Source organism: Dermatophagoides farinae, chromosome 2, assembly GCF_024713945.1.
Source record: "Dermatophagoides farinae isolate YC_2012a chromosome 2, ASM2471394v1, whole genome shotgun sequence".
Classification (NCBI taxonomy): Eukaryota; Metazoa; Arthropoda; class Arachnida; order Sarcoptiformes; family Pyroglyphidae; genus Dermatophagoides; species Dermatophagoides farinae.
The window spans coordinates 4,467,357-4,477,756 of NC_134678.1; the positions used below are offsets into that span (position 1 = coordinate 4,467,357).

Sequence of the window (10,400 nt, forward strand, 5' to 3'; positions counted from 1 at the left end):
TTATTGGATTTTATTTTATTTTTTCTATTTGATTATTTCAAATACAATATCAACTGGCAAAGAAGATGACAACCACAAATGTCAAATTGAATAAGTTATTCGATTATATACAAAATATACCAAAAGTAATTTAATCTAACAAAAATTCTTGTTTCACTATTTATTTTGTATGTGGTCAAAGTGAATTGAGTATCAAATTTTCGTGATACAATGAACATCACCACTTGCATTGTATAGTCTTATAGAAAGATAGTTAATCATCATTGTTATATAATTCTCTGTCATTCAATACATACATGACATTGTAAATATTGTCTAGAAATAAAACAAACAAATTCTTATATATAATATAATGTTATAAAAATATTTGTCCTAGTTTTTCAATTCAATTCAATTTCTGGTTATTTCATCGATATTTTTTGTGTCATATTAGCAATGTAATATCGGTTATATCCAGATAAACAAGAGTAAACATACATAGCCAACACGCACATACAAAAAGATTATTGTATGTTTTTTTTCCCCATTCATTTTGTATAATGTGTGGGCGTATATTATATCATAGATGAATTTTTTTTTTAAATTGTTATACATTCTGATGAAATCGTTGAGGTTGAAAATTACCATCATTTTTCTAAATAAATAAAGGACTTGATTACTAGTAGAGTTTGGTCATTATTTCTTCGTATAAAATGAATGAATGAAGAAAAAAATCGCTGTTTTTAGCTCATATTCATTCCAACAATGAATTGAATAATTCCGACCACACCTTGATTTGTTGTTGTGTTGTATGGCTATGGTATTCTATTATTAACCAATCAACCAGAATCCAATCATTATTATTATTCTTTGGTTATTGACAATATATTGCATGAAACTATAAATTATGATTTGCTATTCATATCAATAGAAGTAAAAATTCCATTGATATGAAATTCAAATTCCATCAATTTAGACGCCATCTATCGATTCTTAAAAAAAGTTTATTTAATTTTTTTCTATAAATGTCAAAAAATTTTGGATTCCAATATTTTATTCATCGAATTTCATCCAAAAAAAGTTAATTTTCAAATGTTTAAAATACACGATAAAAAAAATACAGAATCCATTATTAAGAAATCAGAGTTTTTAGTTTTCTCTTGTTTCACGAAGACGACGAATAGCCGATCGAATGGCTGCAGCCGATGTTGTAGAAAATACATATGCACCACCAGCAACGGTCTTTTTACAGGCCTTACATTTCCAGATACCAACACATGTTCGTTTCATAGATTCCTGAAAACAATTGCAAGAAATATGAATGGTCAATTCAAAGTTTATTGCAGAAAATTCCAAACAACAAACCTTTCCACAAAATGTGCATGTATATTTAGAATGCTGAGTGATTTCCATCTTTTTTACCATTTTACGTAATGATGCACCATAACGAGTAGCATATTTGCCAACAACTCCAACCTTTTTGGTACGTTTCGACTTGAAAAAAAATAAAAGACAATTCCGAATTAGAGAATATTGTAATGATAATAATTATATTTAATAAATAAATATAGAATGAAAACAATCAGTCAATTAAACAAAATAATAACATGAAAAAAAAATTCGCACATACCATTTTTTATTGTGAATTTGATGAAAAATCAAAATTTAAAATGAAAATATACAAAAAAAAATTAGAAAATTGTCCAATTCACGGAGCAACAACGTGTGTGAGCACACGAAAAAAAAGGAAATACAATGAAAATTTTAGCGTGCATGCTCGTAAAAAGTGGTTTATTCATAAAGGCTGTTTCTGAGTTTGTAAATTTTAGTACAGTATAAAACCAAAAAGGGCAGTGCTTTAAGACATTATCACGTGATCTCGATTCAGGATACTAAAATCCTGTTGCGTATGGATTTGACACGCCCAGCCATGTCAATTCTCTGACACACACTCGCTATTAATATATATTTAGGCACGGATTATTTATAAATAGGAATAAATGACATATACGGCAATTAAATCTTCGCATGTTTTTACAGAATAAGGATCGTGGGATATTCGTGTTTCTGTGTGGGTGACACCTAATAAAGAAAGATCTTAGAAACTTGTACAAAATTTTTCAAGATTTTACACAATTTGTAATATGTGTCTGTGAGATTCAACCATTTTTTATAGATGATGGAAAATGACAGTGTAAAGTTATCATGCTATGAATGAATTAAATTAAGGAGGCTAAAAACATGTTCCAGACATGGTGTCATCAACAAACAAGTTCCGTCATGGTGATCCGAATACATTTTTTTCTCACGATTTTATTTTGTTTGGTTTACGACAATTGCCAACATGATGCGTAGCTTTGATTTTTTTCATTCAATCGTTTTGGTTCTTACATAGATTTGATTTGTAAAATTATTCACATGATAGTCATTTACTTTTTCATTCGAGGATATTCGAAACCAAAATGCCGAAAACAACGTATAGCCAAATGGTCAATAGTGAAATTGATGTTTGTGCCGATTGTAGCCAAATAAGTAAGTTTTTCTTTCTATAGACCATATCTTTATTTCTAAATAAAATCTCTATTTCTATTGGATTATTATAAACACACAGACCCCACTTGGGCTTCAATCAATCATGGCACTTTTTTATGTGATCAATGTGCCATCATACATCGTAGTCTTGGTAGTAAGTATCCAAGTAGAAATTGACCCATGATTTTATACTTTAATATTTCTCATCCTGATCCATTTCGAATAGGGATTATATCACAAATCAAGCCATTGAATTCAAACAATTGGAAATCAACTCAATTACAGATGGTATTTGACTTGTATCGTAGTGGTTCCAATTCCATTTGGGAACATACGCTTTTGGATCCACATGTATCATCTGGTAATCATCATCAAACGACTCACAATAAAGCTCATCTACGAAAGAAACCACATCCTAATGATTTATTGCATCCAAATAAAAGTGATTTTATTCGAGCTAAATATCAATCATTTGCCTTTGTGAACAAATCTCATGGTATCAAAGATGATGTTGAATCCGAAGCTGATATTAGTGAACAATTGCATTCGAGTGTACGGACACCGAATCTTAAAACAAGCCTAAGGCTTTTGATTGCTGGCGCTAATCCGTAAGTGTTGTAGATAAATGGATTGACCAAAAAAAAATAATTTTTATCGTAGGAATTACATACATTCAGAGAAATTTAATTCTCCACTTCATATGGCCGCAAGATCGGGCCAAATGTCTCAGATAGAATTATTGCTTGCTTATGGTGCCAATTCAATCATTGTTGATTCACGAAACAAATCGGCGATCGATTATGCACGTGATGCTGGCCATCATGACATTTTTCATCGATTAATTGAACATCAGTTTGATTTGACGGATACATTGACTCGTTTTATTTGTCAAGGTCGTCAACCTAATCATCGAAATGGTGAACATTTTCTCTTCGTAGATGTAAAGTCGGAATTGATCAATTATTTTGACAACACTATCGATGTTGGCAACGATAGTAATCAACTGCGAAATTCAACTGAAATGTTTCGCAATGAACTACATCAAAGCTTGCAATCATTAGGGCATAAGTTATTTCAAGAATTAACACGTGATGTCTACGATGAGCTTGATCGACGTGAAATAAATGCCTTTGTTACTGCAGCTTATTCCAATGAAAATGGAAAATTATCTATTCTACATCAACAATTGATTATACCATTTTTGCCTGTTTATCAGTATTTTTCCACCACTCGAAATCAAGGCAGACAAAAATTGGCCCTACTCAATACAAAAGAATTGACATTGTTGATTGTCGATGTTTTGAATGAAGTACGTCGCCGTGTTTACAATATACAATATGCATCAGGAAGTTTGAATAATAATAGAAATACGGATAAAGATGATCGTAACCGTAATCATGAAATTGAAAACAATGATTCAGAACCTCTTTATGATTCCGTACCATCAGAAGAGGATTATGATGATCTTAATTTTGATAGTGAATTGAACACCATTGTCAAAAATCGAAACATACAGAATCTAAATAGTATACCGGTAAAATCTTCGGATATAGCCATGAAACAAGATGTTTCCAATCCTATATCAACCAAGGAGTATAATGCCCTGAAAGAACAGGTTGTAAAATCTTCAGAATTGATTGAAGCCTTTCTCAACGAGAATAAAACAATGCGAATGGAACTTAATCATTTACAAACAAAATTGGATAAATTGACAGTTGAAAATGTTCAACTTAGACAATTTATACTTACACCATCATCATCATCTGCTAATCCTTCAATGAAGTCATCAATGATCATGAATGAACCAAAAAGTACATCAATGTTGATTGAAAGCACTGAAGATTTATTGAACAGTCATAATAATATTGTATCCTATCTACATAATCAGCAAACAACGAATCGTGTTAGGCCCCAATCAATGTCAACAATTACCAATGATTTTTCTTCACAATCGATGGCAATGATGACAATGTTGAATAAATCACCTGCATCATTAAATCATGCATCACCTTCGAGTTTATCGGTATCACCATCAAATTCTATGGCCAATTATAATAATCCTAATAATCAACGAAATTTATCACCTCATAATTATAATATGGCATTCAGCAGTAATAATAATAGCAATGATCCTACCGATCATCGTCTTCATCATTCATCATTTATAGATTCATCATCATCATTATCTAGTCAGTTACAACAAACATCGAATAATAGATCATCATCATCTCCTCATTCTCATCAACACCAACCAACCCCACCCAAACAACATCAGCCTGCGTCGCAGACAAATCAAACAAATTTGAATGAACAGCGACCATATTCAATTACGGCCGGAACCATTTTGGCTAATTCAAGTCTTTCGAAACCAAGTGCCTCAAAAACTACTTTGCCTACTAAAGATGAGGTTATTAGGAAAATTGAATTTATAACAAATGGAATCAAAGAATTGCTTATTAAAGCGAAAGAAGAAAAACATAATGAGTATGTTAATGCATTTTTACATAATTTTATTTTGAAAAATTTGTTACACAAATTTGTAGCTTGCTTGGCATAAAAAAAACTTGTTCTTTTTCGTTGTTCAGAATAATTTTGATTGACATTTCTAATTTTAGATTTCATCATTGTTCGGAACGAATATGTAATTATGTATCAGATATGATCAACTTATTCCCAGAGGTAAGCATTCATTCTTTCATAATGAAAAAAAATGCTACTAGTTCTTTGAACAGCTTCGCAACACAATGATTAATATAAAGAATAATTAGAGATTTCTCATAACGATAATGTTAATCAACTTTATTTTTGTTTTGTCCAAAGTCGATAGAGTCCTCTAATATGGATAATCTATTACAATTGAATCAGGCATTCATCGTATTACAAGGCAATGTGATTCATTTGAATGAATTGTGTCATTCATATGAAAATCGTCCTCCACCACGTTATCAACATAGCAATTCAACTCCTAATCACAAAGAAAATAATCGATATAATTACAATAAAGTTATCGATAAGGCAGCCGAAGTGGCATCATCGGTGAAATCGATCATTAACCTGTATAACATACAGACGGCGACGACAGCCACCGCCACCAATATTCAATAATTCAACATTTTAAATGATGGCTGAACTTTATATTTACAATTTAAAACATTTGTTATTGAATCTTTTTCATTTGATTTTAAAAACACTGAATTATTCACTCCAATTAATTCATCATTTTTTATTTTCTTCGAGAAAATATAATTATTTTGATCACTTTTTTCAAAAATAAAAATCTGTATTTTTCGAATCGCTCACAAAAATTATTCATTTGCTTATGATTGCTGCTGATCTTTGTCGTTATTTTTTGTTTGACTAGTCGTTCCATTATTAATGCTGCTATTATTATTATTATTATTAATATTCGGCATTGATGATTCTGTTTCAGGGTTTTTCATCTGTACATTGATCGATACATTAATCCTGTTCAACAAGTTGTGCAAAAATAAATTCATATTGTTGATGCCATTGTTAATATGATGAAGTGTTTTGACAGCTAATTCTGATGTTGCTGGCTAATTTTGAAGAAAAAAAAATTAGAGATTTGCAATTATAGGAATCTAATCCAGTGGCTTACCTCGCTTAAGATTTGATCAGCACGATTTTTTGCTCGTTCCAAACGATTATTCGTATTACGCAATAAACGGCTAAGGAATAGATCACGTCGTTCACGCGAAACTTGAAAGGCTGTCTCTAGAATTGTTTGAAGATGTCCAACTTTATCCACAATATCTTGTCGTAATTTTTGACCTTCAAGTTCATAATTGAGATTGGGTTGCTTATAAAATGGTCTCTCATCATTTAATTCCTGTGACGGTGGTGGTGGTGGTGGTGGAAGTTGATTATTGATGGCTCCAATAGCCGTTTCATTACCATCGATGCGTGATTCAGCAAATTGAATATCTTGCTGTTGTTCATTATCTACGATTGGTTCCGGTGGTTTAGGTTTTCTACTCTCAATACGATGAACAAAACGTTCACGAACTCTAGGAAACAATCGTCCTGCACTTGACCGTCGTTCACTCATCTATTATGTGTGCAATTTGACAAGCGATGATGGGTTTAGTATTTGGATTATAAAGATTAATCGAAACAAAATCATTATTACTGACTATAATTAATACTCACAAATTTTGTTAATCGAGGTCTTGAACGATTACGGCGATGTTCGATCAAATTTTGGAACGCTTGACTGGCTCGATTTACAATTTGTGATACTAGTTTGCCCCTAGCATCTGAACGTCTTTCAATAAATGAAGGCCGTTCAATTATACGAATTTGAGGTCTGAAACGAGGATGAGAAAAATAATGAACAATATGTGGATCATTTGTATATGAAATATATTCATTTGTATGTGAATAAGGATAATAATAGTGAAAACGAGATGGCTGAATATTATTAACAGTGTGTGATTCAGGAACATGATGATGTCCATATGAATACGCATATGGATAGGGTTTCAATCGATCACGATTCCTTCGAGAATTAAGATTATTATGATGGGTAGGACGTTTGGAAAAGGATTTGATTCTAGATATTCGAGGAGGAGAAAGAGAAGAAGTAGCAGGTGTCATGCGAAAGTGAGAGGAGGGAAAAGAATGATCAACATTTTTCACTAACAATAATTCACGATCGACCAATTCCATATTTGATTCAGATTTTTTATCTTCTGGATGCAGCTGCTGTTGTTTTTCTTTGTCATTTAATGATGATTTCGACAATGTTAGGGAATTATTATTATTATCATTAGTAGTATAATTGGAATCATAATTCGTTTCACCAGTAACATTAATGGCAGTGTCAATTTGTTTTTCCGCATCGATAATTATTGTCTGTTGAAAAATCAATGCCATACCCAATAATAGTAGCAGACAATAATAGCATGAAAATGACAATGAAGATGTTGGTACTGTGAAGACACTTGGAACTATGTTCTTAAGAATCGACATCTTTATTTCCAATGTGATAAGTGTTCGTGTCAAAACTTTGTTGACAACAATAACGATAGAAAGACAAGCAGAAATAATAACGGACAAATTAATTTCACTTTCACACACTCATTCACTTTTTTGTTATCGCATCATCACCAGAATAAAAGTCATTGCACTGGAAAAAAAATTGAAATTCGATTATTACAAAAATTCTTGAATCTCTTATATTACAATCTAGAATTTTATGGTGATGATATTAAAAAAAAAAGAAAAATGAGGAAAGAAAAAACTTATAATTATGTAGTCGGAAAAAAATCAACGAAAATTGAATGAAACCTTATTTGAACCTTTTTAAAAGTGATGATAGATAATGGTCAAACTAGAAAATAAGAACAAATTACATGGAACAATTTGTTTGATAATGACGATGAAAACCAGGTGACATTTACAAGGATAATAAACAGACTAAAAAAAATGCAAACAATTTTCATTTCCAATTGGTCCAAATGGTCGATCCGAAACGAAATCCCAGAAAAAGGCGAAAAAATTTAAGAAACCGAGGGAGAGAGAGAGAAAGAGAAAGGCACTATTTATTTGCACGGTTATTTTCTCTTTATCCATTTACTAATGTACCAATTTAGTTTTCTATTTTCACTTTCTCTCCGGTGACATTCGAACGGAAAATAAAAATAAAAATTTCCATTTGTAAATTTGATCAAACGAACTAAAAGGTATTCATTCATTTATTTAAACTTGTTTTTTGAATATCTTTCTTCATACACGAGACCATGTTTGTCCGATTTTATTTATTCGTTGTCCGAACATTGGATCAGACTCTAAAGAGTTTGAGAATTTTTTTTTTAATTTGAATGTTTTTTTGTTTCGAAAAAAAATCACTCATTTTTGAACCATTTTAATCACCGTACAATCTATGTTGACAAGATAGATCAACAACAACAACAAAGCTAGGCTATACAAGATTTTAAGTTATGATATTTAAAATTCAAAAAAAAAAAATAAATGGAGAAAAAACTGGACGCAAACAACATGGATGGATTAATCGATCCATCCAATCATTTATGTTATTTTTTTCAGTTGAAAATGGTGACTTTTTTTCTCATACTTGCTATTTTATTACAATTTTCTCCCGTTTTATTTTTTTTTCGATTAAAAACAAACACTGATTATGTAGTTGTTTTTTCCGTTGTTGTTTGTAGCTATCAATGAAATGGAATGGTCAGAAAAGAAAAAAATTTTCAATCAAACGTTATACATTTGTACACTAGGAAGTTATTTGAACCTGGCCATGTATCTTGCCGTTTGTTGTTGCTTGTCTACGACTTGAAGCCATTTCAATGAGAAAATGAATGAATAAATGATAAATTATTTTTTTCTTTCATATGCCATTTCGAACATACATTCAATGTCCAATGTCAATTATTATCGGCCCCGTGTAGCTACGTTCGGGCAATAAGTTGAACCACACTGTGGTGAACAAATGATGATGATGACAAGACATGATGATGAAGACGATGTTTATGATTGTGGAGAAAAAAAAATCAATTTCCTCTTTCATTACAAAAAAAAAGTAGATTAAACCTTTTCGAAATGAATCGAGTTCGAAATGAAAATTGTAAAAAAACAGGCCACTATAGACAATCAACTATAGCTATAGCCATCGATTGAATTTCGATCAAATTCGATCTCTTCATTCATTTATTGTATTCAGTTTTCTATTGGATTTTTTTTTAACAACTCGTTTATATTTTATATAACAAATTAATTATTGATATTTTGACATTAACAGATGATGTTGTTGATGGAAATCGGAAAAAGTAATCCAATAGAACAATTCGATTGAAGGAAAAAAGTTCAATTTGATTTGATTTGAATCAATATAAATACGAACATGATTCGATGATGATATAATTATAATATTACCTATCATCAACAAATCAATGCGTTGACATTGAAATAAAATTCAAATTAATGTTACAATCGATACAAAGTAAAATAAATTCAAATAGACATAGTCATCTTCTGAAACATTTTGAATGGAAAAAACAGAGCATGAAAAATTCAAAAAAAATAAGTCTGAGAGACGATTTGAAATAAAATGAATCGAATTCATAGCTTCATATTTCATTCATTCATTTCAACAATTCTGAATCATGGGTAATTAGTCATTGAATGTGTATTGTGTATTATATTTCATGAATAACAAGAATATTTATTGGGAACAAAAAAAACGCTAGAATAAACTAGAAAGAAAATCATAACTAGACAGTCAAAAAAAAAAACAAAGGACCTTATATTATTATAATCTATATATGATTTTCGTTTCTTAAGAAAAGACAATGACATGTTGAAGAGGTCACGTCAATCAGTAGTCATCGCCATTTCGATTTCCTACATAATGTTTTTTTTTATCATCGACTTTCAATTTTTTTGCATTTTATTTCTTCCGCAAACAATTCAACACAATAGCATCAACAATGATAATAATAATTGACATATAAAAACAAAAATGAAATTCTTGTCAGACGATTAGTCGTCAGAGAGAGTTATCGTCATAATAATGATGATGATGATCGTAATTAGAAACATGCAAACATGATTCTGTAGAAAAAAGGAAAGTAAGAAAAAACAATTGCCTGCTAACCGCCTATGGTGCATTCTATGGTGTATTCTATTTTCCACTATTTTTTTTAAAATAAAATGATGAGCATGAGCATAATACGCCCATATAATGATTTTTATTCGAAACTAAAAAGGTTTTTTTCCTTTTCGGTTAACAAGAACAAATGTGCGCACATGTTGAATAGTCGATTGCCGGTTTCGCGCCGGTTTGGTGCCCATGGTTTAGTTTTGGGTGGTTGTGGTGGTGGTGCTAGTACCCTTACGTCATCAATGGC

The 10,400-nt window shown here is 30.9% G+C and overlaps 3 protein-coding genes across 7 annotated transcripts; 1 reads left to right on the forward strand and 2 right to left on the reverse strand.

Moving 5' to 3' along the window:
* Nucleotides 1–1,015: 1,015 nt before the first annotated feature.
* Nucleotides 1,016–1,736, reverse strand: RpL37A (ribosomal protein L37A). Its single transcript, XM_047062882.2, has 3 exons — nucleotides 1,610–1,736; nucleotides 1,345–1,473; nucleotides 1,016–1,275 (listed from the first exon to the last, which is right to left on the reverse strand). The coding sequence occupies exons 1-3, from the start codon at nucleotides 1,610–1,612 to the stop codon at nucleotides 1,129–1,131; spliced, it is 279 nt and encodes a 92-aa protein (XP_046918838.1). The 5' UTR covers nucleotides 1,613–1,736; the 3' UTR covers nucleotides 1,016–1,128.
* A 233-nt stretch (nucleotides 1,737–1,969) lies between these two features.
* On the forward strand, nucleotides 1,970–5,816 carry Git (ARF GTPase-activating protein GIT1). Its single transcript, XM_047064045.2, has 6 exons — nucleotides 1,970–2,511; nucleotides 2,591–2,665; nucleotides 2,738–3,119; nucleotides 3,172–4,995; nucleotides 5,127–5,190; nucleotides 5,332–5,816. The coding sequence occupies exons 1-6, from the start codon at nucleotides 2,442–2,444 to the stop codon at nucleotides 5,614–5,616; spliced, it is 2,700 nt and encodes an 899-aa protein (XP_046920001.2). The 5' UTR covers nucleotides 1,970–2,441; the 3' UTR covers nucleotides 5,617–5,816.
* A 12-nt stretch (nucleotides 5,817–5,828) lies between these two features.
* LOC124500036 (uncharacterized) lies at nucleotides 5,829–7,929 on the reverse strand. Of its 5 annotated transcripts, XM_047064057.2 has the most exons (5): nucleotides 7,612–7,633; nucleotides 7,175–7,538; nucleotides 6,682–6,838; nucleotides 6,131–6,580; nucleotides 5,829–6,068 (listed from the first exon to the last, which is right to left on the reverse strand). In XM_047064057.2, the coding sequence occupies exons 1-5, from the start codon at nucleotides 7,613–7,615 to the stop codon at nucleotides 5,829–5,831; spliced, it is 1,215 nt and encodes a 404-aa protein (XP_046920013.2). In that variant the 5' UTR covers nucleotides 7,616–7,633. The 5 variants fall into 5 exon arrangements, with proteins under 5 accessions (XP_046920013.2, XP_075592104.1, XP_075592105.1 ...); XM_075735989.1 differs by adding an exon at nucleotides 7,822–7,929 and having other exon boundaries at nucleotides 6,682–7,719; XM_075735990.1 differs by adding an exon at nucleotides 7,833–7,923 and having other exon boundaries at nucleotides 6,682–7,719.
* Nucleotides 7,930–10,400: the final 2,471 nt, after the last annotated feature.